The following is a 27,509-nucleotide window of genomic DNA, read 5'->3' on the forward strand; positions in this document are numbered from 1 at the left end:
CAATTATTATTCTTATGAGAGCTACATGTCGGGGAAGGGCTGTTGTCCTGGGAAGAGAGTTACCTGGCCAAGGCTTAGATTTTAGGCTCTTCTAGTCAGCTTCTGCAGGGCTGGGGATCTGGTTTAGCTATCTGCCCTTGGGAGATGGGCTGAATGACATTCCTGAATAGAATTTACCAGTTCATTTATTCATAAGAAAGTTGTAACCTGCTCTACAATGGGAAAGAACCATCTCAGGGTAGCATTTAAATCACTACAATCTAGACAATAAATAACAGCAAAAATAAAGCAGGGGAAAAACAGTAGAGGCAGAAAAACAACACCACACACACACACACACACACACACACACACACAGAGGTTTTTAAAAAAAGACTTGGGGAAAATAAAAAGACCAGAGACATAAGATCAGGTGCCAGGTAAGCCTCCCTGGGGAATGAGTTTCATAAACAGGACTTCATAGTGGAGTGAGCCCTCAACTCTTGCCATCTGTCTAAATTCAGTAGGTGGAGAGACCCAGAAAAGCCACTCCTTCTAGTACCAGGCTACACAGCACTTTAAGGTAAGCACCACTTGTCTGAATTGTGCTAGGAAACATACCAGTAAAACAGATTCAGGACTGGTAGATGTTCTCTAAAGTTGGTTTCATTTAGCTGAAGTCTAAACTCCTGAGGCATCTTCAAATGCAGGCCCATATTATTGTGGTCAGGCATTCTCTGTTCAGGAAGGATTGTAGCTGGTGCAATGGCCTTAGCTGGTGGAAGGTGCTACATGCCGCAAAGGCCTCAGGGACCACAATTACAAAGCTGGATCCATCAGTAAACCCAGTGATTTTATAATTAATTGAAACATGAATTATTGGTTTTAAATAATTGAAACATTTAATTTAATTTAATTGACACATTAAATATTAGTTTTAAACAAATAGGAATGCTGCCATTTAATTTGATCCTAAACCTTTAATGAAATTTAAAAATACTACAACATATCATTAAATATTAGCATTGGATTGGGACTGTTTTAAGAAACTGTCCATTCTTCTTAGTCACATATATAGAAAAAAACAAATAAGTTTACACCTCTTCTGAAGCATAGCATGAAGTGGGGGGCATGGCAAGAGGTTTAGAGATCTTTTAACTGCCATTGCAAAACCCAAAATATATTTTTTGAGTTTGCAGTAAGAGTTGTTGTCCAACACAAAGATTGCTGCAACATAGCACTGCCCAAGAACATCATAAATATATTGTGTGATAATATTATGAATAGCTTTTAGGTCTCATAAATAAGACATTCCAGCTATTTTAGTGAGTAGACAAAGGAGAGTGGTTCTGGACTACGTCTTACTGCCAAAGAGAAAGGGAGAGAAAGGCTTTCAGAAGAGACGAATCTTGCATAAGCACAACCTGGCTTGCAGACTTGTCCCTCACTCTCATCCATTCCACTAATAGCAGCCCAGCTACATTAGGACACCTGCCAGGAAGCGGTAAAGAAACCTGTCGATAAACCTGTGCATAGAATTGCTACCTAAAAGCCTTACTCCAATATAAGCGTACTTTAGAGTCGCAACCTTAATTTTTTAAAATGTTGCTTTATTGTTTATGGTTCATTGTGTTACATCATCAATATGTGTATGACATTTAGCTAAGTTTCTCCTTTCTATCGGGGGCGCATGTAGCAATGTTGGATCAGTGTCTGGAGACTGTAATGGGCTGGATGATTTGAATTTTAAACGTTATTGTACTCTTTAAAGTGCAAGTAGATAAATAGGTACCACTCCGGCGGGAAGGTAAACGGCATTTCTGTGCGCTGCTCTGGTTCGCCAGGAGCAGCTTAGTCATGCTGGCCACATGACCCAGAAGCTGTATGCCGGCTCCCTTGGCCAATAAAGCGAGATGAGCGCCGCAACCCCAGAGTCGGCCCCGACTGGACCTAATGGTCAGGGGTCGCTTTACCTTTACTCTTTAAAGTATTGTTGTCTTGTCTTTTTGTAAACCGTTTTGAGGATTTAAAAATAATAATCAAGCGGTGTATAAATTTTGTGAAACAAATAATAAACAATAATTTATTTGTTTCTTAAAATTTATATACACAGCTTGACTGTAAAGCAAAGAAACCCTCCTCCAAGACTGGAGAATCAAGGCGCCTGTCTCGGAATAAAACCATTTATTCCCCCCCCCCACCCCACGCGGGGGGAGAGGCTCGCGGGGTCTTTTTTCGCGAAAGCCACGTCAGCCAAAGCCGAGCTCGCAGCCAAGGAGAAGCTCCGGCTTCTGCAGCGAACCGAAGGCCGCCGAAAGGCCCGCCCTCCTGGCTTGGCCTGCTTCCTGATTGGCGGCGTCGCGCAGGCGGCGCTGCCCTTCAAGGCCTGCGGAGAGGGCGCTTCCGTTCGCGAGGCCGGGGAAGAAGAAGGAGGAGGCCGCGCTGCTGTCTTGCCTCAGCTGCTGTTGGCGCGGCCGCTCCTCGTCCTCCTCCTCCTCCTCCAGCCCCTTTGAGGAGCCCCGGGCTGCCTGGGAAACACGCCGTTGAGATATACAGTATAGATAAATATATTTCCCCCACCACAAGCAGTGCCCCCCCGCCCGCCCCCCTCGGGAAATAGGGGAAACAAACGTGGAAAAGGGGCGGAAAGGAGGTAACGAGACTCTACTGGCTTGGAGAGAGCGGGGTCGGGGGGGGGGTGTCTCCGCCGCCATTGCCCCTCCCTCCGTGGATGGCGCCTCCCCGTCACGCAGTTTCGGGGGAGGAGGCGGCGGCGGGCAGCGTGGGCGTGTGGGACCCGCCATGGCGGGCTTGGGGGCGAAGGTGGCTGGGTCGGGACGCCTCCCTCCGTCCCCCGCCATTTCCCCTCCAATGGTGGCTGCGCGCGTCTGTGGGGAGGCCCGAGAGATCTGTGTGTGGCGCTTGTCCTGCGCGACCCCCGCAACAGCCCCCGCCTTGGCAGAGGCGGCCTTGAAGGTTCTGCCCGGGGGGGGGGGGCTCTTGGCCTGTGCCAAGTAATACTAGCGGGGGGGGGTGTTCCGCAATTATTCCGCTTGCCCGTGGGGAGGAAACTCCTGTCCCCCCCCCCCGAAACGCACAACAAACAGCAACCCCGCCACACACTCGTGCCGCCTTCTGCAGCTTCTCCAAGTACAGATGCTTCAAGTGCCAGGAAGGCATTGCGCCCCGCGTGGGAGGAAGCCGGCGCGTTTGCCTCCGCCTGTGGCAGCTTCGCAGGAGCCTTTCAGTCGACCCTTTCTTAAAATTCAGGACACGTGGCCTCACTGTAAAACAAGGCCAACCTCTGCGTGCATCTCTCTTAATCTGCGGGGCTTGCTCCTGAGTAAATACAAGACCCCCCCCCCAAAAAAATATATGATAAAATGTCCGTCCAACTCCTCTAGGATATACAGGAGAGAGGGGGGAGCTGGACGGACATTTTATCGTGCGTTTTTTGGTCTTGTATTTTACTCAGGCGCAACCCCCCCCCCCGCGCAGATTCCAAAAGCGCAACTCCTATCCAGGGAAGCGGGGCTTCAAGGGCAGCTGCTGAGGTGCCGGAGGAGTAAACGCACCACCTTTGGAAAAAAGCAGGCTTACTATTGGAATCTTTCCCTTGGAACTCGGGGGGCAGGCAGGAGGAGTTGCCGGGCATCCATGCCTAGTGCTGGCACGCGGAGAAGAAGCGCCGAGCCTCGTAAATCCACAGCAGCCCTTCCGAAGAGGAAAGGGGCGCGAGGCCGGCTGGGCGGGAGCCCCTGGCCCCAATCCGGAAGGGGAGCTTCCCCCCGGGGAGGCTGGGGAGGCGCCGGCCCTCCGCGGGGAAAGGGGAGGGCGAGAGGGTGGTGAGACACAGCTTTAGGCCCGCCTCTTTCATTGAGGAAATTTAAATTCTTTGTGGTTTTCCCCTCTTAACCAGCTCGCCCTATTCATTTATTTCCGAGGGCAGATGTAGAGAAGGATCGGGGAAATCGGGCACGACAGGAAACTTGCGTGAAAATTCTTTGAGCGGTTTGTTGCGGGGGAGTTTATTTTGGTTTTTAATATATATATATTTTTAACCTATTCTCGATGCTTTTAAACTGAGATATACACGAAGCAGGGCGGCAAGGACAAACAAACAACCACCACCTTCCTATTTTTCCGAGCGTTTCTTGTAATTTTTGTGGGGACAAGCGTGTCTTAAATATTTTCTATATTTATAAAACAAGAGTATCCCCCCATAAAGCTCTAAAATGTCGTCATTTGCAAAAGGTAGGAACTACTTAGTTTTCCTCTAAAGCTGCATGATGCCCGGGGTTGGGTCTGTTTTTAAATAAAACAGCTCTTTTTCACAAGCAGAGGCTGCCGAAATGCAGTGGTGATGGGTGGTAAACGGAGGGGGCTTGAAGGGGAGTATCATTGGGTTAATTAAGCCTATCTTCTCGTCTTTGCTCGGGTGACAGCGGAGCACGGCCGCTTTCTCTCAGCTGATTCTTTTCGCTTGGGCGAGAGAGTATGTAGGCTTTCTTTTTCTCTTCTTTCAATGCATAACATTGCAAAACCGGACTGAAGTGTCTTGTAGCCGCTGCCTCTGAATCTGGCAAATTGCAGGTGGGGTCCGTCCAGATTTGCTGCCTGGCCTTTCTGTCTTTAAACCTTTATCTACATGTCTTGCGGTTTGGTGTAATAGTTTCTGGCGAATTATAGCGTGAGATTTTTCTGGTAAGGTATGGCTGTCTCATTCCACGGGTTCTGTGTAAGTGGTTTGATTCTCGGAGATTTCTATTGCGAAATTTGGAAAAGTCCATAAGAAGACGTTTCAGGAAGCCTGATGACTGATACATTTCTTTTATTTGAAAAAAAAAAGGATTCTTGCAACAGTGTGAATTATTTTAAATTAAAAGTTTGTGCCCTTTTGTATGCCAGAAAAACTTTATAATTACAGTACCTACTTGGAGAAAACAGATCAGATTTTCAGTCCTTATGTGTAAATTGTGCAGAACACAGTACTTTGAACTGAGAGAATATATAAAAAGTCAAGTATTGATTTTTTTGGGGGGGGGATACTGTAGAATATATAGTATACGAGTGCAGTATGATTATGTCTTGCTTGTAGGCAGACTAATAAGAGAGCTAAGAGCAAGGTTGATTGAACCTGAAAGTCATCTACCTGCAGCCAGTCAACTCTGTGCAACAAGGGACGATGAAATGTTCTCCTTATGTGTGCTATTGCACTTTTAAAGCCCAATACTGGAGGAGGCCATTTTGTGTATAAAAGGGGGAGGTTGCTTATGTTTCTCAAAGTGTCAGTTTTATTAGGTTAAAGGTAAATTTAATTGCCTTATTGGAATCGAAACAGTTGTATTTTTAGCATACATTTAAACACTTCGAAATGCCCCCTTCTATGTTTACAACCTGACATGGTATTTCCCAGCCTGCTGGAGATTTCTATCACTATGAGTAGAAGCTGAGGAGTTTACGCATAACAGCTTCCTGTTTTCTTTTGCTCAAATGGTTTGTAACTGTATGCTTGGGTGAAATTGCTTCATGGTACGTCAGATTTTATTCCCTTAAATCCAGAATGGGTGTAGTAGAATACATAAAATGCTGTGAGCTAATTTTAAGAAGGCTAAAATATAGACTAAATAGACTAAGTGTTGGCAAAAGAAAATGAGCTTTATCTGTAGGGAACAGTGTACACTGTTCTCTCATTATATTTGATATTTTAAAAAGATAATTGCTATTTAACATTAAATTACTACAGCATATTGTTATAGATGAGGTTAACAGGCAATGGCCTACACATGACACTTGTGCCGTGTGCCTTAATTCTTTAGCCAGTAAAGTATTCTTAAAACCTGTGTGTTACTGGCTGCATAAATATATCTTGTATGACATGTATTAAAAATCCCTCCTTGGGGCTACTTTGCTCTATGGTAATACCTGTTAACATTTCTGTAAACTAGTTTTTAAAAAGAAACTGTAACCAAGACTCCTTTCTGTGCTGTGAGTTTGTATAGCGGATTCTATTCAGGCAAGCCAGGTTTGGTCCCTTTGCTGAAACTATACTTAAGGTATTAAATATCCATCTATGATAACATACTATTTTTCTTGTTTTTTGTTTTGTTTTTAGGACTACTGTTTTATTTCAAGTTTCATACTTAGGGATTATTTTAAGCATTTAGGCCAAGTAATTTGATGGACCATTAGCTATTAAAACTCAGCTGCACACTTGGATTTAATATTTATTCAGGCAGATAATTGGTAGATGGGTGGAAAAGAATTTAGGATTTTACCCTTATTCATATGATAAAATACCATCAATTCCAAGGGAGAAAGAATGACAAAAGAATAGCAAAAACTACATGATGCCAGAACTGTTGTCCTAAATCCTAAGAAGTGTGCAGGTATGGGTTTCATTGCAACATATAAAACATTTGGTATGGTGCTTTAAAAGATCAGTCTCCATAAAACACAGAGCGAATATCGAATGCATACCTAGTCCCAAAGAGGTCCCATTGAATTAAGTGGAAATTGTCTTGAAATAAAAATCAATAGGAATGGAATATCCTTTTGATTTCAGTGAAGTAGAGCTAAGTGCATGTTTAACCCTCCCACTGAAATGAATGAGACTTTGGCTGGATCTTGCCTAGTCTTCCTCTAAATTCAATATTCACAGCCAGATGATAACACTTAATTTTTACATGAGCAATTTATTTGGACAGAATATTGGGCCTTAGCTCACATAAGCATGATTTCCAACTGTTTAAGCAAACCCTTCTTACTGAATGTGACCCTAATATAAATTTGGGACATGTGTTAATAAGAGTATTGCTAGAAAAAGAGAGAGACCACCTTTCTTCTTGCACTTAACATTTAAATGGCACTTGCCTAACGATCACACTCATCACATTGTTAGTCAACAACTGTCTCTGAATTGTTTAAGAAGGCATGCAATTGGTGATGTGTTAGCCAGGGCATTTGGGTGTCCCCTAGTTTGTCTTTTATTTCTTGTGTTAATATGGGTTTGTTATTTTTGTAGAAGTCTGTTAGGTGGTATAAGCCTTTGATTTGCCAGGTTTCGAGTAGTAAAATCAGCTGCAACTGGGCCCTTGACAACCTTCGAAAACCTCCTAACAACAAAGGGACACAACAAAGGGACGGTATCTGCAGTATACAAAATACTACTCCAAAATCCCACAAACCCCCTATATGTAATAAAAAACAATGGGGGAACGACATAGGCTATGAGATTAACTCCACCTAATGGACCAGAATGTGGTCTAAACTTTCAAATCCATATCGGCGAAAAGGAAAGAACTCAATCTGAAACGCACAGGTGGTACCTAACACCACAGAAACTAATGCTAATACAGTGGTACCTCAGGTTACATACGCTTCAGGTTACAGACTCCGCTAACCCAGAAATAGTGCTTCAGGTTAAGAACTTTGCTTCAGGATGAGAACAGAAATCGTGTTCCGGCGGCGTAGCAGCAGCAGGAGGCCCCATTAGCTAAAGTGCTTCAGGTTAAGAACAGTTTCAGGTTAAGTATGGACCTCCAGAACGAATTAAGTGCTTAACCTGAGGTACTACTGTAAGCTCAGGAACCTCACCAAAATGCTCGAGAGGATGCACCTCCCCAGGCACGTACCTCCACATGCGGTGGGAATGTCGTAAAATCCAAATCTTCTGGACATCAATCATACAAGAAATATGCAAAATAACTAAGCAAATATTAGACGTCACTCCAGAACTGGCCCTACTAAACATCTTCCAAAACAATAATGCCCACTCAACACAAAAACTACTTTGGAAAATCCTGGTGAATGATTTTCACCAAGAGATGGATGGTGGAGTGCAACTCTGTTACTGCTTCTGGACTCTCAGCAGCTTTTGATACCATCAGCCATGGTATCCATGCTTTGACAAAATGGGACTTTGACTTCCGGTTTCTGCAAATGGCAAAAAGGAGTGCTAGTCTGATCATCTGACGGACTCGAGCCCCGTGGAGATACAGGGGGAAGCACCAAGGCGAGGTGCACCCCCTTAAAAGTCTTGAGAGGGTTCTCAGGGTGTTGAGGGGTCCAGCAATCTGCAAAAGGGCTCTCCTGCGACCCTCAAACCCCTGTTCTGAGAGGAACGGAGGGGGGGGGGTACACCGGTGATTGAGCCTGCGGACATGGCAGTATTGCAACTCTGTGGGAGCGAAGCCTCAAACTCCCCCCTGCAGCAGAGATCTTCCGAAAACTACATTTAAGCTGACAGAAACATAAAGAAGATTAATTGTTGGATCTAACTAGGCTGAATTCGGCACTAGATGGAGGAATAAAAAGAAAGTCAGATTTCCAGCCTGTCATCTACACTTTTTTACATTCCAGTGAAACTGGTAGGAAAGGTCATTTGGGGGCTAGAGCAGAGGACAGCTGCATATTCCTGCATTGTACGGGGTTGGACTAGATCTTCGGGGTCTCTTCCAACTCTGATTCTGTGAAATCACATTTTGTATACAGAAAACACAATATATTTTGTTTTATCTGCTTATCCCAGGGAGGCAGTAGATACCTTAACCAGGTATTTGGAGGCAGTTGTAGGATAAGGGCAAACGACTTGGACTTAGTGGGAAACCTCTGATGTGATGAAGGTTTGCAGTCAGTTTTGGACCAGGCTTCCTTCAACACTGCCCCCCGGTATGAAGTTTGGGGTATTCCTTGGTCTATTGTCACCTATGGAAGCACAGGTGACCTCTATATAGGAGGTCTGCCTTTGACAACAGTTTGGGAACTGGTGCAGAATTAACCCCCCACCCCAAATACTTGTGGGCCCTGGTGGTTTGATCAGATCGCACCAATTTTGCATTAGCTGCATTGTTTTCCCATTTATTTCCAAGTTCAATTTGGTATTGATTCTGACATGTAAACCTCAGAATGGTATATAATCTGATGATATGAAGGACTGTGTGTATGTATGCCCGAGAATGTGACCAAATGCTACGATTGGCCTTTAAAGCCCTGGTCAAGGTCTGTTAAGGTTGATCTGGTTGGTGGGCTTTTGCGATGATGATGCCATGCTTGTTGAATTTCTGCCCCGGGAACTAATGCCTAGTTCTCCCGCTTGCAGCCTTTAAATGAACACTTTCTATGTTCATTTAATTTTTCATGATAATTTTTCAAATATGATTAGTTACACTCCAGACTATGTGCACATAATTGCATTGTACCAAAAAGTTTTGGAATGTCAGTCTCTCTCCTTGTCTTCTGCTATAGTACATTACAGTGGTACCTCAGGTTAAGTACTTAATTCGTTCTGGAGGTCCGTTCTTAACCTGAAACTGTTCTTAACCTGAAGCGCCAGTTTAGCTAATGGGGCCTCCGTGCCGCCAGAGCACGATTTCTGTTCTTATCCTGAAGCAAAGTTCTTAACCTGAAGCACTATTTCTGGGTTAGCGGAGTCTGTAACCTGAAGCGTATGTAACCTGAGGTACCACTGTAATTGCAACACTTTCCTCCCTGAAAAACAAAAGTGGCTATTGCATGCTTAACAGAGGAATTAGAAAGTGCCACATACCTTCTGATATAATGAAAGCCATTAAGCATGTTAGAGCTATTTCTACATAAAACAAAAGTGCTCTGGGCAATTATTGCAACACCTAGAAATGCCTTTCTGTTGAATCAGGAGTGTTGTAAAATGAAAAGCAATGTTTGCATGTTGAAACAGACATTTTCATCCGGATGATTTTGAACTTTGTTCACAATTTCTATTACAAAAGAAGATGTGTATTTCAGAATCTCACTTATATTTGTCACTTCAATTTTTCCCCCTAGAGCTACATTTCCAAATTAATCTTGTGTTTTTTCCTGAGACTACCAATATGTTCAAGGCATTTATGCATTAAAAAGGGGAGTTTGTTTTAAAAATTACCAAAGCAATATAAGGCGAATCAGCACTCTAAGGCTTCATACTAGATGCTGATTTTGTTCTCTGCATGTGTGAAATAAGTGGCTTTAAGAAACAAAGTAAATACAGATGAGAGGGATAGAGCAATTCACTTTTTGTGTTGCTTAGTAATGGCTGAATACCTGGATAAGGAGATGTTTTTAAGGGAGGGAGATACGGTAATAACAGACACATTACGGGAGGCTAACTGTCATGGAGCATGACAGTTCATGAGCAGGTTTCTATTTTTATATGACATATTTTGGATTGCTAGGCAAATCTGCAATGCTTGGCTATTGAACAGCCTGATGCCCTTGCTTGCAAGATTGCTATTAGTTCTTAGATTTTTATTGATGGCCACATTGTCTGTTATTTCAGTACATACACAAATGGAAGTGCATCGTCTTCCTTTGGTCCATTGATTAATAAAATGGAAGCATGGTGTGACTTTTAATTCTGTAGAAAAGAAATCTGAAACAATACAAAACTGCTTTCTAATGCATTCTTAGTTACCTACACTTTACCACACAAGCGTTTTGTTCCCATCTCTCTACCTCTCTCTGTTTTTTATAAAGATTTTAGCAAAGCGATGTCTCAGGCCGGTACTTCCCAATTCCAGGAAGCGATTAGACAAGAACTGGAATATTCCATGAAAGTGGAACTGGACAAGATACTTGGTACTGCACCACAGAATGAACTAGAGGTAGGGACTTCAATTATTTAAATGTGCATGAGGGAAGTGCTTTTGGTATGACTTCTAAAAATTTAGAAGGATATTTGAAATATGGGCAGATGAACATTTTCATGTTAAATTGGTTTAAGTTGCTTTGGGTTGCCTTAGGCAAGATAAAATGACTAACAAATTGAATAAATAATAAATAAATGAAATAAGTTATAGACCGACATCTTTGGACCTGCTAATCATGTAAAACTCAGGCCTGTTGAGAAACTCTCTTGTTCTTTGGTATGTAGGTCCACAGGACTGTAGGAAAGTACAGTTTTATTTAGAATATAGTCTCTAGTATATTGCTTTTCATTTTGTTGAAACTAATGGTGTCTTAAGACCGGATCAGCTGATACATTTGCCCAAACTGTGTGATGACAGAGTGTGCTTTTTCTGCCCAGCCACTTGGGACATTTCCCTCACTCTGACATTGCAGACATCTGTGCTTGGATATTATGAGACATCAGTAGGACATTGTTGGATGTTACATAGTGGAAAATCCCAAGATGACTACAAGCTCTACATGTATAACTTGCATAACTGGGTGGATGGGCAACAAGTAGCAGATGAGAACCAGTGTAAGTGCCTTTGGGGACAAATTTCCCAGCTTCACATGCACAGGATCTAATTAGCTATAACTACCCTGTGAAGCTCACTGAAGTGAAAACAAAGCAAATTCCAGATTTGAAATTAGATAAGGGACTGGAAATTAAAACAGCAAGTATTAGAATATTAAACAAATCAGAGATGCAGTTAATTTAGTATATTATGTGTAGTTCAGGTAGTTGGTTGTATTTTCAAAAACGATGATGTGCAGCTAGTAAAGGCCATCTAAAATAAATATGGAATTAAAGAGCTTTTCTTGCCAGGAAAGGCTAAGGTGGCTGGGACTTCATAGTTTAGAGAAAATACTCCTAAGAGAAGTTACATCTTTGAACTTAGTAAAGAAACACTTTTTAAATTTTTTTTTTCTAAGAAATCTTTGCAACACCTTTGTAACATAACCTAGAAGTGCATTCAAATCATAATACAGTGAACCAATTTGACCTTGCTTTTATTTAAAAATTATAAACTGCTTGACTCTTAAGAAAAAAACACAAAGTGGTTTGATGTCTTGTGAGCTACCTCCCTCCTGCCATGAGGTGGTGAAATTGACTTTTTCTCCCTTGAAAACTACCCAGAGCTAAAGGGTAAAGTTGGAAGAGTGACACTCATTTCCTCTTTTAAATTACATGTGCTTTTCAGGGCTCAGAATTATTCTGCTGGATCCAACTTTTACCCAGTTATATTGGGAAAACAAACTATTTGTGTGCTTTCTGTCTCTCTTGAGGAGGGGAGAGAAGTAACCAGATGTGGTGATGCCCATGGCACTTGCTCAAAAATGCATGTCTGTTCATGGGTGTATAAAGATTGTTGACCACTATCATAACTAAGTAAAATTAAAAAAACATTAACAAAATGTGAAATGGAACAAAAACCCATTGTTGTTGTTGTTGTTGTTGTTGTTTAGTCGTTTAGTCGTGTCCGACTCTTCGTGACCACATGGACCAGAGAACGCCAGGCACCTCTGTCCTCCACTGCCTCCCGCAGTTTGGTCAAACTCATGCTGGTAACCTCGAAAACACTATCCAACCATCTCGTCCTCTGTCGCCCCCTTCTCCTTGTGCCCTCCATCTTTCCCAACATCAGGGTCTTCTCCAGGGAGTCTTCTGTTCTCATGAGGTGGCCAAAGTACTGGAGCCTCAGCTTCACAATCTGTCCTTCCAGTGAGCACTCAGGGTTGATTTCCTTCAGTATGGAGAGGTTTGATCTTCTTGCAGTCCATGGGACTCTCAAGAGTCTCCTCCAGCACCATAATTCAAAAGCATCAATTCTTCGGCGATCAGCCTTCTTTATGGTCCAGCTCTCCCTTCCATACATCACTACTGGGAAAACCATAGCTTGAACTAAACGAACCTTTGTTGGCAAGGTGATGTCTCTACTTCTCAAGATGCTGTCTAGGTTTGTCATCGCTTTTCTCCCAAGAAGCAGGCGTCTTTTAATTTCGTGGCTGCTGTCACCATCTGCAGTGATCATTGAGCCTAAGAAAGTAAAATCTCTCACTACCTCCATTTCTTCCCCTTCTATTTGCCAGGAGGTGATGGGACCAGTGGCCATGATCTTCGTTTTTTTGATGTTGAGCTTCAGACCATATTTTGCGATCTCCTCTTTCACCATCATTAAAAGGTTCTTTAATTCCTCCTCACTTTCTGCCATCAAGGTTGTGTCATCTGCATATCTGAGGTTGTTGATATTTCTTCCGGCAATCTTAATTCCGGCTAGGGATTCATCCAGCCCAGCCTTTCGCATGATGAATTCTGCATATAAGTTAAATAAGCAGGGAGACAAAATAAAGCCTTGTCATACTCCTTTCCCAATTTTGAACCAATCAGTTGTTCCATATCCAGTTCTAACTGTAGCTTCTTGTCCCACATAGAGATTTCTCAGGAGACAGATGAGGTGATCTGGCACTCCCATTTCTTTAAGAACTTGCCATAGTTTGCCGTGGTCGACACAGTCAAAGGCTTTTGCATAGTCAATGAAGCAGAAGTAGATGTCTTTCTGGAACTCTCTAGCTTTCTCCATAATCCAGCGCATGTTTCCAATTTGGTCTCTGGTTCCTCTTCTAAATCCAGCTTGCACTTCTGGTCTCTTCTAAATCCAGCTTGCACTTCTGGGAGTTCTCGGTCCACATACTGCTTGAGCCTTCCTTGTAGAATTTTAAGCATAACCTTGCTAGCGTGTGAAATAAGTGTGATTGTGCGGTAGTTGGAGCATTCTTTGGCACTGCCCTTCTTTGGGATTGGGATGTAGACTGATCTTCTCCAATCTTCTGGCCACTGCTGAGTTTTCCAAACTTGCTGGCATATTGAGTGTAGCACCTTAACAGCATCATCTTTTAAAAATTTAAATAGTTCAGCTGGAATACCATCACTTCCACTGGCCTTGTTATTTGCAGTGCTTTCTAAGGCCCATTTGACTTCACTTTCCAGGATGTCTGGCTCAAGGTCAGCAACCACAATACCTGGGGTATACGGGACATCCATTTCTTTCTGGTATAATTACTCTGTGTATTCTTGCCACCTCTTCTTGATGTCTTCTGCTTCTGTTAGGTCCTTTCCACTTTTGTCCTTTATTATGGAAATCTTTGTACGAAATGTTCCTTTCATATCTCCAATTTTCTTGAACAGATCTCTGGTTCTTCCCATTCTATTGCTTTCCTCTATTTCTTTGCATTGCTCATTTAAGAAGGTCTTCTTGTCTCTCCTTGCTATTCTTTGGAAATCTGCATTCAATTTCCTGTATCTTTCACCATCTCCCTCGCATTTTGCTTGCCTTCTCTCCCCCGCTATTTGTAAGGCCTCATTGGACAGCCACTTTGCTTTCTTGCATTTCCTTTTAACTGGGATGGTTTTCGTTGCTGCCTCCTGTATAATGTTACAAGCCTCCATCCATAGTTCTTTAGGCACTCTGTCCACCAAATCTAAATCCTTAAACCTGTTCCTCACTTCCACTGTGTATTCATAAGGGATTTGACTTAGATTGTATCTTACCGGCCCAGTGGTTTTTCCTACTTTCTTCAGTTTAAGCTTGAATTTTGCTATAAGAAGCTGATCATCTGAGCTACAGTCAGCTCCAGGTCTTGTTTTTGCTGACTGTATAGAGCTTCTCCATCTTTGGCTGCAGAGAATATAATCAATCTCATTTCGATGCTGCCCATCTCGTGATGTCCATGTGTAGAGTCGTCTCTTGTGTTGTTGGAAAAGCGTGTTTGTGATGACCAGCTTGTTCTCTTGACAGAACTCTATTAGCCTTTGCCCTGCTTCGTTTTGATCTCCAAGGCCAAACTTGCCAGTTGTTCCTTTTATCTCTTGACTCCCTACTTTAGCATTCCAATCCCCTATGATGAGAAGAACATCCTTCTTTGGGGTCACTTCTATAAGGTGTTGTAAGTCTTCATAGAATTGGTCAATTTCAGTTTCTACAGCACCAGTAGTTGGTGCATAAACTTGGATTACTGTGATGTTAAAAGGTCTGCCTTGGATTCGTATCAAGATCATTCTATCATTTTTGAGATTGCATCCCAGTACAGCCTTCGCCACTCTTTTGTTGACTATGAGGGCCACTCCATTTCTTTTTCGGGTTTCTTGCCCACAGTAGTAGATATGATGGTCATCCGAACTGAATTCACCCATTCCCGTCCATTTTAGTTCACTGATGCCCAGGATGTCAATATTTATTCTTGCCATCACATTTTTGACCACCTCCAACTTACCCAGGTTCATGGTTCTTACATTCCAGGTTCCTATGCAATATTTTTCTTTACAGCATTGGACTTTCCTTTCGCTTCCAGGCATATCCACAACTGAGCGTCCTTTCGGCTTTGGCCCAGCCGCTTCATCAGCTCTGGATCTACTTGTACTTGCCCTCTGCTCTTCCCCAGTAGCATGTTGGACACCTTCTGACCTGAGGGGCTCATCTTCCAGCGTCATAACTTTTATATGCCTGTTGTCTTTGTCCATGGAGTTTTCTTGGCAGGGATAGTGGAGTGGCTTGCCGGTTCCTCCTCCAGGTGGATCACGTTTGGTCAAAACTCTCCACTATGACCTGTTCATCTTGGGTGCCCTGCTCGGCATAGTTCATAGCTTCTCTGAGTTCTTCAAGCCCCTTCGCCACGGCAAGGCAGTGTTCCATGAAGGGGAAAACCCATTGACCACCAACCTAAAAGGAAAACTGAGTTGGGTCTGCTATAACTGTCATTGGGGGGGGGGAGGATCCCACAATTAAGGCACTCCCATCAAAAAGGAGTGGTGTGACATTTATGAAAGATTAGAAGTGAGAATGAAGCATTTGTTTCTTGACAAAACTAATAATTGACATAGAATTCCCTTAAAGATGTGGTGGGTACTAGGTGAGATAGCTTTAAAGAAGTAATAGACAAGTATATTAATGTTAGGTTTATCAACAACTTTTGGAATTTGGTTATACCTCTGAGTCTCAAAGTTTCTTGAAAGTTTGATGGAAGAGAACCCACCAGTCTATTTTCCATTATAGGGTCTGTTTAATTTAATGGGAATTGTAAAGAAACTCGGTTTCACTGGGGCTTGCATTGGAGTTAATAGACACTTGTGCTCTTGGCTAATACTACTTTAAAAAAACTTGCCCTCTCATGTCTTCTTTCAGCACACCAAGAAAGATCTAGAAGGGTTTAAAAAGCTCTTTCACAGATTCTTACAAGAAAAGGGACCTTCTGTGGACTGGGAAAAGATCCAGAGGCCTCCAGAAGATTCTGTAAGTTGCAACATTATGTGAATAACCCCACTGCAGTGGATTTTGTTTGTTTTGTGACTCCACACCCTTTGCTTGCTGAATGGGCTGTAAAACCTTCCAGTAACCAAGTTTCCAGTGTTCTTCCTCTGCATGCTACATTGAAGTCAATAAATCGCATGACACACCAGCAGCTCACTATCCTAAAGATGTGAGGTGGTCTCCATCACTTAAGAGATCTTAGCCAATATTGGCAACTGACCCCTGGGTGGTGGAGATTGTTTCCAAAGCTTTCCTCCTCCTCCGCTGACAGCGCCTCTCCCAACTGCGGCTCCTGTGCCTGCCGGTGGCGGCGGGACCAGCAGCGAGAAAGGGCTCCTATCGGGCCGCTCGTCCCGCCACCACTGCCCGCCTCACTCAAGTATAAGCCAAGGGGGGCTTTTTCAGCATTAAAAATGTGCTGAAAAAGTTGGCTTATGCTCGAGTATATATGGTAATTATCTTTGCATTGCTTCTTTATGTTCTTAGCATCATTGCAGTCTGTGTTTTTAGTTGCCTTGGTCTTCTTATGAGCATGATGAAAGTATTAATAGATTATTACAATGGTTATGTATGACCTTTCAAATCCATGAAAACACTTTTCACTGTGTAGCATTGCTTCCAAAGATTCCCTTTACTTTCTTCCTCTAATACAGTATAGCAAAAATGAAATTTTATGGGTGTCTCTTTGGGACACAAAATATTTTAAAGTCTTCAGTTTTTGCAGTCATCTGTTTGCAGTGAATTTTCTATCTTTAACTTGGTTGGTGGCGCTGTGGGTTAAACCACAGAGCCTAGGACTTGCTGATCAGAAGGTCGGCAATCCCCGCGATGGGGTGAGCTCCCATTGCTCGGTCCCAGCTCCTGCCAACCTAGCAGTTTGAAAGCACGTCAAAGTGCAAGTAGATAAATAGGTACCGCTTCAGCGGGAAGGTAAACGCCGTTTCTGTGTGCTGCTCTGGTTCGTTAGAAACGGCTTAGTCATGATGGTCACATGACCCGGAAGCTGCACGCCGGCTCCTCCAGAGTAGTCCACGACTGGACCTAACGGTCAGGGGTCTCTTTACCTTTACCTTTATGTTGTACGTCAAAGGTACTGTTATAATGAAATTTTGTGCCTTAGATGTGACTTTAAATAAAAACAAATATGTGCAATTGAATAATGTCTGCATATCTCTAATCTCAATGTTAACTTTTTAAAAAACAACAACTTTGTTTTGAATCTTTATTCTGGCAGTGGGAAAATAGATGGATCTCAACCTCATTTGAATAGTATGGACCATGAAGTCATATGCAACTATGGCTTATTTTCAGCCTGAAACTACTTTATCAGACATGTAATTTTAAAAGCTGTGATCTGCTTCACTGAGCTTTACCAGTTATAATTCATTTTGAGATAGTCACAATCATGTGCATTACAAGCCAAAATGGTCTGTCAGTTGAAACCTGCAGAGTATTTGAAACGTGGTTTGGTTCTTGTGTTGCTCTGAATGCTTCATAGTGACCTTATTTATCTGTTTGGATTCATAGCCTCCCCTTCACCATAATTCAGTAAAATGATTTTAATAAAAATTAAAAGAACAGTTAAAACCAGCAATGCTACTACAAACCCAAAATTTAAAAAAAGAAACATAGGTGTTAAAAGATTAGAAAAGGGAAGGTCACACAAATGGAAAAACATGAAAGTTTGCAGTGAAAAATCAAGCTATACTTAACAATAAATGGTTATTGGTTGCTTTTATTGAAGCCTGGGGCCAGGAAAGGTACCGTATTTTTCGCTCTATAGGGCGCACCTGACCATAGGGCGCACCTAGTTTTCAGAGGGGGAAATCAAGGGAAAAAATATGACACCCCCCCAGCTCTGGGAGCAGCCAAGTTACAGGGAACTCTTCTCAGTGGTGGCGGCTTCTTGGTGGTGATCCACAACTGCTTTAAGGGAGGTATTGGAATAAGTAGATTTGTTGCTGATCCAAAACACCCACCCACCCCACTCACACTTGAAAACAAAGACCACCACATCCAACTACAAATGAATAACCACACCCTAGGCCAACCCCAACCTCTCTCACCACCAAAAGAAAACAAGCGAACAGCAAAGAACCTGCACAAACAACCCTGACACCAAACCCTACATATAGGAAGTAAAATAGAAAAATCGCCACCCGACCCCACCACCGCCCATCTTTCCCTCCCTCCACCTCTTTCCCCTTTGCTTCCTAATGTCTCAACAAATGAAAATGATTTGTAAAAATGTTACATGGGGGGAGAAAACATGAGAGAGAGACATTGCACACTTTTGTAAATCACCAAAATCTTTAATAAATAAAAAAATAAATACTAGTCATAAAAAAGAGGCTTCCTCACCTGAAGGACATCAAAGCCCACCTGAAGTCCCAAAACAAAATTATAAGATTCTGATCCACACAGATCCATGCATGTATGGAGCAATCTGCGTGGATCTGAATCTGATAGTTTATGACTCCCTGTTTTAGGGAATCACATATATAATCGTATGTTTGGGGACATCAGGTGGGCTTTGATGTCATTCAGGTGACCTTTGGGGTGTATGGCTTTCCTCCATCTCAACCGCGCAGGATTCTTCTGGAATGACAAGATCACTTGCACAGCTTTCCTCCATCTCAACCGCGCAGGATTCCTCTGGAATGACAAAATCACTTGCCCAGCTTTCCTCCATCTCAACCACGCAGGATTCCTCTGGAATGACAAGATCACTTGCACAGCTTTCCTCCATCTCAACCACGCAGGATTCCTCCGGAATGACAAGATCACTTGCACAGCTTTCCTCCATCTTAACTGCGCAGGATTCCTCTGGAATGACAAGATCACTTGCCCAGCTTTCCTCCATCTCAACCACGCAGGATTCCTCTGGAATGACAAGATCACTTGCACAGCTTTCCTCCATCTCAACTGCGCAGGATTCCTCTGGAATGACAAGATTTTCCGCATGGGTTTCCTCCATCTCCACTGCGGAGGATTTCTCTTGAATTACCAGGTCTAGCAGAGAACCACACTTCGAACAAATAGTTAGACTCTCGCTTTTCACTGCACTTCCTGGGGTAATCACTACTACAGTTGCTATTTGAGATGTATCTGTTGCGGTGGTCCTGATGCAACATCTCTCCATCCCAACCAATGCTGCACTCAGCAGCTGGAAACCCGCAGCAATATAGCCTAGATAAATAGAAGGTCCAATATGCTGCTCACTGGGAATTTGAGGCAATTCAAAAGCTTCTGGGAAGACAATTTCCTCATTTTGTAAGACAGCAGACATGTTCCATGTCACGGAAATCAGGACGAGTATCCCTGCAACTAAGTTCAGGAGAGCTGCAAGCCTAAAAAAGGTTGACACAAAATCCTTATGTTTTCTGGGCTTGAACACATTGTACAAGGCAAACGAAATTAATCCTAGGGCCGCTGAATTCATAATGGAAGCTAGGGCCATTAAATCCTGTGCAATAAAAATTTCCATTGGGAGGGTTGGATGTTGCTCATTGAGATTTTCACAATGCCAAAAAGACTTGCCGTCGTTAGAATGGTCTTTCCAAAAACAGACCTGCCAGATTCCTATCCAGATGTTTCCAGACCCTATTCCTTTGATGTTGTCCACATGCCACACTCGCCAGTTGACAATGGCTGTTGAGGCAATGCACATCGGCAAGGCCAAAATATCCATTAGGAATGCGGATAATTGGAGGCCGGAAACTAATCTCAGCCACCTGACCACCAGGGAGCCTTCTTTCACCTGCAGGGGGGGTTTGGAGAGAAGGGGAGCAGGGGAGACCTTGGCAGACATCCTGGAAACAAAAGAGAAGACAACATGCAGTGAGAGAGGGACTAACAAGCATGTCTAGTCATTGAAGGACATCCTCCCTCCTGCATTCTTCCTTCCATGCACAGAAAGAAGCAGCAAAAGAAAGAGTTCCTGCTCTCTCCCACCCCCTGGTTAGGTATAGACATCTGATCCAGAGAAGCTGAAACTCATACTTTCTTCCAGCACACTGCTACTGATTTAATATACTCTTGCATTGTTCCTGTGAAAATGGCCAGAACCTCAGCAACCTGTTGTGGATGGGAAGCTGCTCATGATTCGCTGCTCTGCTATCTGCTACTGCAGCTATCCTTTTCCACTGAGCATAAACACACCTGATGGCATAGTGAGGAATGTTTAATCCATAAACTTACGTGAAATGCCTTCCTCAGCTAGAGTCTAGCGTGCCAGGAACAGAGCAGCTATTTGCTAGGTGTTCCTGAGCCTCAAGAAGACTGAGCTGTTGGCCACTGAGCTGACGTTCGCCTGAGCAGCCAGCCAGCCACAGCAGCAACTGCTCTGCAGAATTCTTAGGTCAGTTACAGGCCAGTTAGAATCCTGACAACAACACAAATCATAACTCCAGGGTACTGGTCGTTTGGAACATCAGGAAAGTGGAAAATGGGAGGGAATTCAGTTCCCTTCTTTCCCAATGCAGAGTGTCTATTCCAGGACACTGTGCAGTTAAAACGCGTTCTTCCTGAAGTCAGATTCAGAGCAGTTCCAGCAATAAAAATGGTGATACAGTGTGTGTATCTCAGTACAGATTTGTTTGATGGGCCTGAATGCATTTCATAAAGGATCTCCATGTACAAGAAAGGCTAATAGCATGAGGCCCTGAACAATAAGAATTGCCTTGGCAAAATTATTGAAGACTCTTTACAAACCTCTCATTCTTCTTCCCCATCCCATCTTGTTTGGACATTATAGTAAGGGAGAAGATCTTAGCTCTTTTCCTTTGCACTGGGACCACATGGAATTTGTGCCATGGGACCCCATCACTCACACCAATACAGGCAATACCATTTTCAGAACCTAGGTGTCCATGATTTAAAATCGCTTTCCTAAGACACTTCCATCAAAATATTTGTGTTGCTTTCTTCCTGTTCCTTTCTGTGTTGATGCTCCGAATGTGAGCTGCTCAGCTGCATGCCGTTTCCACTGAAGTGTGAGTGTGTGTGATTAACATTCGGCCAAGCAATGGGCCTAAATCCATCTATTTCACCTGAAATAACTTTGGGAGCCAGCCTCACTGCGCAGCGATCCCTCTTGCTGTTCTGGCTTCTGGGATAGCTGTGCAGCCTGCATTCGCTCCATAAGACGCACACACATTTCCCCTTACTTTTTAGGAGGGAAAAAGTGAGTCTTATAGAGCAAAAAATACGGTACTTTGTGATTGAATTGCTATGGGGTAGGGTGAAAATTTCATCTAGTATCTAACGTTATTGTTAACAAACTCTTTAAAGCTTGTCTTTAAAGTTTTACTATCAAGTTTTCAATAACAGAATTGGCTAATCTGAAGTAGCTACAGTGAGTAAAATTATGAAACCCTAAAAAATGAACATGCTTATGATACAGACAGGCAACACTCTTACACGTCTGTTAGTGTATCTGAATAATAATTAACACACATAGTAGCCAAGAAACTAGTAGAAATTGAAAATGACACACTTGAAAAACAACTTATCTTTGTGGAGTGGAAGTTCAAAATATATTCCTCCCAGCTTAAAATGCAATGAATTGTTAACTTTAACTAGGATGGCATACTGCTAGCAAAGCTAAAATGCGTTTAGAAGTATCTTTAGTTTAGAGCCTCCTCCTGATTTAATACTTCTAAAGAATTTCAGATCTGAACAGTACCTTAAAACTCTGTTGTATTATTTTTTAAACATACAAGACACTTCAACCATGTAAATAACATGAATAATTATTAAAATCCATTGTTTTCATTTCAGATACAACCGTATGAGAAGATAAAAGCAAGGGGGTTGCCTGATAGTGTTGCTTCAGTCTTAAACAAGCTGGTTGTAGTGAAACTGAATGGTGGTTTGGGCACCAGTATGGGGTGTAAAGGCCCCAAAAGTCTTATTGGTGTGCGAAATGAGAATACCTTCTTGGATCTCACAGTTCAGCAGATTGAGGTAACTTGTTTTTGTTTTCTCTTCGTTAATAAATCTTTATAGTAGGGGCCTTTAGATTGCTGCTGAATTATCTCTGACTCCCATCATTCCAGACAGTTGACCATGCTGTCTGGGGCTGATGGGAGCTGGAGCTACCTTTGTTTTATAGAAAATGTGAGTTGTGCAGGCACTATAATTTTGCATTGTTCAGAAATATTTAATTGTTACTACAATCTCATAAGTAACTAAGATTGTCACTCTAAATCTTTATAAGAAAAGCCCGTGGGGAGAGCATGTGGAAGCTTCCGTTAAAGTTTGAAGCAAAACTTACCCTCCTTTTTTAATATTGGTCTACGTATAGTACAGTAAGCATGCCAGTTATATAGGGTTACTTCCCTGGGACAAATGGTTTATGAAATATTGGTACTCTATCTTGAAAATTTCCCTCCAAATGTCCAATCAAAATTGATAAGCCTGCTTTGAAAGTGAAAGGCTAGTTTTTTCTTTGTTTTGATGATACGCCTTTTCCAAAGCAATGGTCATTGTATTTTGTTAACTTTCTCGTTAATTGTTGATCAGGGAAAGCAACAAGAATTTATACTAGTGCTTAAGTTTAATCATCCCCTCTGAAGGAGGGTGGTGAGGAGGGCAGCTGCTGAAAATGATTTTGAAGAATTTTGTGGAAATTTGAAGTTTCATATACTTTTTTTAAAAAATAGTTTTCAGGTTTATACATTTCACTGATTTTACAATCATGTTGACATTTCAAAACTTGACTTCCTTCCCCTTCATTCTGTGGTTCCTTAAATTTATTTTTAATATCTTCTGCATATCCTAATTTACTTAATTTACTCATTTATTCATCTTCTTTAAATATATACTCTTTTGAAACTGCAGATTATTACAATAATCCTGTCAATGTTCTTATCTGTTTACAATTTATCTGTAAATATTCAGTAAACCATTTCCATTCTTTTATAAAAAAAGTTTCTTATCTTGATTTCTTATTTTTCTGGTAAGTTTCGCCATTTCTGCAAATTCCGTAAGTTTTTGTATTCATTCTTCCTTTGCTGGGACTTCTGCTTTTTTCCATTTTAGGGCAAGTAACATTCTTGCCACTGTAGTCACACACATGAATAAGTTTCTATACAGTTTAGATAGTTCTGTCCCTATTATTCCCAAGAGAAAAGCTTCTGGTTTTTTTACAAACGTTATTTTAAACACCCTTTTCATTTCATTATATATAATTTCTCAGAAAGCCTTAACCTTACTACAAAACCACCACAAATGATAAAAAGAACCTTCTTTCTCTTTACATTTCCAACACTTATTTGATTTAGATTTGTACATTTAAATCGGTTTACTTGGTGTTAGATACCATAGATATATCATTTTCATATAGTTTTCTCTTAAACCATAACATGCTGTACATTTTATATCCATATTCTACAATCGTTCCCATGCTTCCATGTCTATATTATGACGAATATCTATTGCCCAATGTATCATTGAAGATTTTACTTTCTCGTCCTTTGTCTCCTATTCCAATAATATTTTATACATTTTAGACAGCACTTTTATATTACATTCCAACAGATCTCTCTCCAGTTGGGATATTTGTTCCCCAAACCCTCGTATCCTGTTTTTCTTAAATACTTCATTCAAATGATATTGTATCCATGTTGTTAATTCCTTAAATTATTTTAATTGATACTCTCTTGTTTTAATAAATTTCTATAAGTTGTCCAGGGACGCGGGTGGCGGTGTGGGTTAAACTACAAGCCTAGGACTTGCTGATCAGAAGGTCAGCGGTTCGAATCCCGACCACGGGGTGAGCTTCCGTTGCTCGATTCCTGCTCCTGCCAACCTAGCAGTTCGAAAGCACGTCCAAATGCAAGTAGATAAATAGGTACTGCTCCAACAGGAAGGTAAATGGCATTTCCGTGCGCTGCTCTGGTTCGCCAGAAGCGGCTTAGTCATGCTGGCCACATGACCCGGAAGCTGTACGCCGGCTCCCTTGGCCAATAAAGCGAGATGAGTGCCGCAACCCCAGAGTCGGCCACGACCGGAACTAATGTTCAGGGGTCCCTTTACCTTTATAAGTTGTCTACCCTTCTATCATATTCTTTTTCTTTACCTCTATAGCTTCAGTGAGAGTCAAAGTGGCGTTTTAACTCTAATAAATTATTATATTTATCCCATATTATATACACATTTTTCCTAATTATATGATTTGTAAATCCTTTATGAACTTTCACCTCTTCATACCATAAATAAGCATGCCAACCAAAAATATTGTCATGACCTAAGTCTAGAATATGTGAATTCTCTAATGTTATCCATTTCTTCAGTCAACAAACACAGGATGCCTCATAGTATAGTCTCATATCCAGCAGGGAAAACCTCTTTCTTTTGCATCTATCAATATTTTATATTTTATTATAGGTTTTTCCCCTTGCCAAATATATTTAGAAATATCTTTTGGCCATGTGTTTCAATCTGTCTTGCCAATCACCAGAATCAACTGAAACAGAAATAGCATTCTAGGTAATACATTCATCTTTATAGTCGACAGTCTACTTAATAGTGAAAGATTAATTCTATTCCAAATTATAAAAAAATTTTTTAATATCTTCCCAGGTTTTTAAATAATTATCTTTATACAAATTTGTATTACAGTGGTGCCCCGCAAGACGAATGCCTTGCAAGACGAAAAACCCGCAAGACGAAAGGGTTTTTCGGTTTTTGCGACGCTTCGCTAGACGATTTTCCCTATGGGCTTGCATCGCAAGACGAAAGCCCATAGGGAAATCTCGGGGACCTTTTTTTAAATGCTGGCGGTGGGGAGCAAAGCCTTTTCCCCCCCTCCGGACTTCAGAAGAGGTCCAGGAAGGCCGGCGGGGGCGAAAGGCTTTGCTCCCCACCGCCAGCATTTTAAAAGCGGTCCGGGATAGCAGGGAAGCGCTTCCCGCTATCCCGGACGGCTTTTGAAGGCAGGCGGGGGAAGCAAAGACTTTTGCCCCCCGCCCGCCTTGGGAAGAGGTCCTGGACCTCTCCCGAAGGCGGGCGGGGGGCAAAAGTCTTTGCTCCCCCCTGCCTGCCTTTCCGGGAGAGCGGAAAAGGCAGCGCTGCCTTCCCGCTCTCCCGGAAAGGCAGGCAGGGGGCAGCAAAGACTTTTGCCCCCCGCCCGCCTTCGGGAGAGGTCCAGGACCTCTTCCCAAGGCGGGCGGGGGGCAAAAGTCTTTGCCCCCCCTGCCTGCCTAACCGGGGGCTTTTAAATCGCCCCGGGACAGCTGAGAATTCCTCCGCTGTTCCGGGGCGATTTTAAAATGCTGGCGGGCGGCAGCGCTGCCGCCCGCCAGCATTTTAAGATCGCCCCGGGACAGCGAAGGACTTTTCCGCTGTCCCTGGGCGATCTTAAAATGCTGGCGGGCGGCAGCTATCCCTGCTATCCCGGACCGCTTTTAAAATGCTGGCGGTGGGGAGCAAAGCCTTTCGCCCCCGCCGGCCTTCCTGGACCTCTTCTGAAGTCCGGAGGGGGGAAAAAGGCTTTGCTCCCCACCGCCAGCATTTAAAAAAAGGTCCCCGAGATTTCCCTATGGGCTTTCGTCTTGCGATGCAAGCCCTTAGGGAAAATCGTCTAGCGAAGCGTCGCAAAAACCGAAAAACCCTTTCGTCTTGCGGGTTTTTCGTCTTGCGAGGCATTCGTCTTGCGGGGCACCACTATACTTTCAAAATAGAAGCAAGCTTGCAGAAACTCATCCTTCTCTACAAATCAGTTCAAAATAGGTTTTGCGTTGGGCTTTCATGTATTATGTTGTAGAATGAGAACTGCTAAGATTTTTTTTGGGGGGGGGACCGCCAGATTAATTGAGAAGGCATAGTAGAATGGCAGAAATGCAGGAGATAGTCTGGGTGCTATCATGTCCTTTTTGTAGTATGTGACCTTCTGGGTGTCTTTTACTTGCTTTGTTTTTAAGAAACCCAGTCATCATAAATTCTCGTGCCTAAAACTACTTACCCAAAAGGTGTAAAATTGAGCAGTTAAGTAAAAACAGCAACATGAATTAAAAGACAATGAAATTGAGATTCCATTCTTCATTGCAATCACAATATGTTTCTGAGTAGTAACAGTGAAACATTTGAAGAGGGTAGCAGGGAGGGTCAGTGAAGTGCCCAATGGGGATCTAATTCAGAGCAAAATAGATAGTAGCTGACTGAGAAGGTCCTCAGAAGAAGATTGAAGTTGTTGGGCTCATTCACATTAGAGGAGGTGATTCTAGGGCTTTTTTTAGTCTAAAGTCATTGAAGATTATAAAGAACCAGCATGATACGGTCTGGTGTGCTGGCCTAAGCAGAAACCTGATCTCATTACAGTCATACCTCAGGATAAATATGTTTCAGGTTGAGCGCTTTTGGGTTGCGCTCCGTGGCAACCTGGAAGTAATGGAGTGCATTACTTCTGGGTTTCGCCACTTGCGCATGTGCAGACAGTCAAAATGACGTCATGCGCATGCGTGGAAGTGGCGAACCGCACACATGCGCTGTCGCGTCTTACGTTCTGTTCAGGATGCAAACGGGCCTCCGGAACAGATCCCGTTCGCATCCCGAGGTACCACTGTATTTCAAATATTTATAACTTGCCCTTTAACAAAGCCCTTAGAGTTGACTAAAATACAAAATGCAAGTCTTAAAAAAAATGAAGCAATCTCAGTCTTTGGGGCAGCAATAAAAAACTAGAAGCATATAAAACTGCTTTTTACCACGTCAGACCATTGGTCCATCTAATTCAATATTGTCTACACTGACTGGGTTTCAGATAAGCGACTCTCCTAGTCCTACCTAGAGATATTGGAACTTGAACCTGGCACCTTTTGCATGCATAGAAGAGGTTCTGTCACTGAGTTGTGGCCCAAACTGAACATAACTTGGGGACTCAAGGCATATAAAAATAAGAACTGCTAAAAACATAGAAAAAGCTCCTTAAAAAAACTGTTAAACATGGATAGAAGTAAAACAATAAACACATATAAAATCTACTAAAACTATACCAATAATTACAATAAAAACATCATGTTTCAACAAAAACAGTTCCCCAAAGCAGTCTTCACCTGCCAGCAGAAGGCCAACCATGAGGGAGCCAATCTAGCTTCTCCAGGGAGGGAGTTCCAGAGTCTGGGAGCAGCCACTGAGAAGGACCTCTCCTGTGTGCCCACCAAGCATGCCTGGGCGGCTGCTGGGACCATCAGAAGGGCCTCCCTCCAAGATCTCAAAACCTGGACAGATTTGTATGAGGGAATACAGTATTTCAGATAGCCTGGCCCTAAGATAGATAATAACCAGCCCTTTGGATTGTGCTCAGAAACAGTCTAACCCCCCCCCCCACCCATAACAATACAATACTGAAATCACACTAAAATAGTTACTAGTTAGACAGATGCCTAGCAAAAATTAATAAGCAGCCCATCAAATACTACCAAATGTCTGGAAGAAGACTCTTAAATTGATGCTGAAAAGATAATACGGTCTGTGCCAGGTGGCCCTTATTAAATGAATTTCTAGTATTTATGGAGGAGGGGACTAGAATATACCCAG

The 27,509-nt window shown here is 42.6% G+C and overlaps 2 protein-coding genes and 2 long non-coding RNA genes across 5 annotated transcripts in view; 1 reads left to right on the plus strand and 3 right to left on the minus strand.

The window, feature by feature from the left end:
• Positions 1–2,519: 2,519 nt before the first annotated feature.
• UGP2 (UDP-glucose pyrophosphorylase 2) overlaps positions 2,520–27,509 on the plus strand; it is a 35,927-nt gene continuing 10,937 nt past the window's right edge. Inside the window, exons 1-4 of one of the 2 annotated variants that reach the window (XM_081906335.1) lie at positions 2,520–2,632; positions 10,471–10,598; positions 15,843–15,950; positions 21,750–21,935. In XM_081906335.1, coding sequence (XP_081762461.1) covers positions 10,485–10,598; positions 15,843–15,950; positions 21,750–21,935 — 408 coding nt within the window. In that variant the 5' untranslated portion in view covers positions 2,520–2,632; positions 10,471–10,484. Of the gene's footprint in view, positions 2,633–4,107; positions 4,234–10,470; positions 10,599–15,842; positions 15,951–21,749; positions 21,936–27,509 lie in introns of those variants that run through there. The other variant, XM_081906334.1, reaches the window with a different exon arrangement.
• On the minus strand, positions 3,912–10,584 carry LOC309367285. The gene is made up of 2 exons (XR_014166982.1): positions 10,450–10,584; positions 3,912–4,209 (listed from the first exon to the last, which is right to left on the minus strand). It is a non-coding gene; the product is annotated as an uncharacterized lncRNA (long non-coding RNA).
• Positions 18,179–20,981, minus strand: LOC309366590 (uncharacterized protein). The gene is made up of 2 exons (XM_081905272.1): positions 20,169–20,981; positions 18,179–19,780 (listed from the first exon to the last, which is right to left on the minus strand). Exon 2 carries the CDS (start codon positions 19,777–19,779, stop codon positions 18,508–18,510), a length of 1,272 nt encoding a protein of 423 aa, XP_081761398.1. The 5' UTR covers position 19,780; positions 20,169–20,981; the 3' UTR covers positions 18,179–18,507.
• On the minus strand, positions 21,942–23,670 carry LOC309367323. The gene is made up of 3 exons (XR_014167039.1): positions 23,181–23,670; positions 22,279–23,139; positions 21,942–22,104 (listed from the first exon to the last, which is right to left on the minus strand). It is a non-coding gene; the product is annotated as an uncharacterized lncRNA (long non-coding RNA).

Source organism: Podarcis melisellensis (genome assembly GCF_964234715.1).
Source record: "Podarcis melisellensis genome assembly, chromosome: 3".
NCBI lineage: Eukaryota > Metazoa > Chordata > Lepidosauria > Squamata > Lacertidae > Podarcis > Podarcis melisellensis.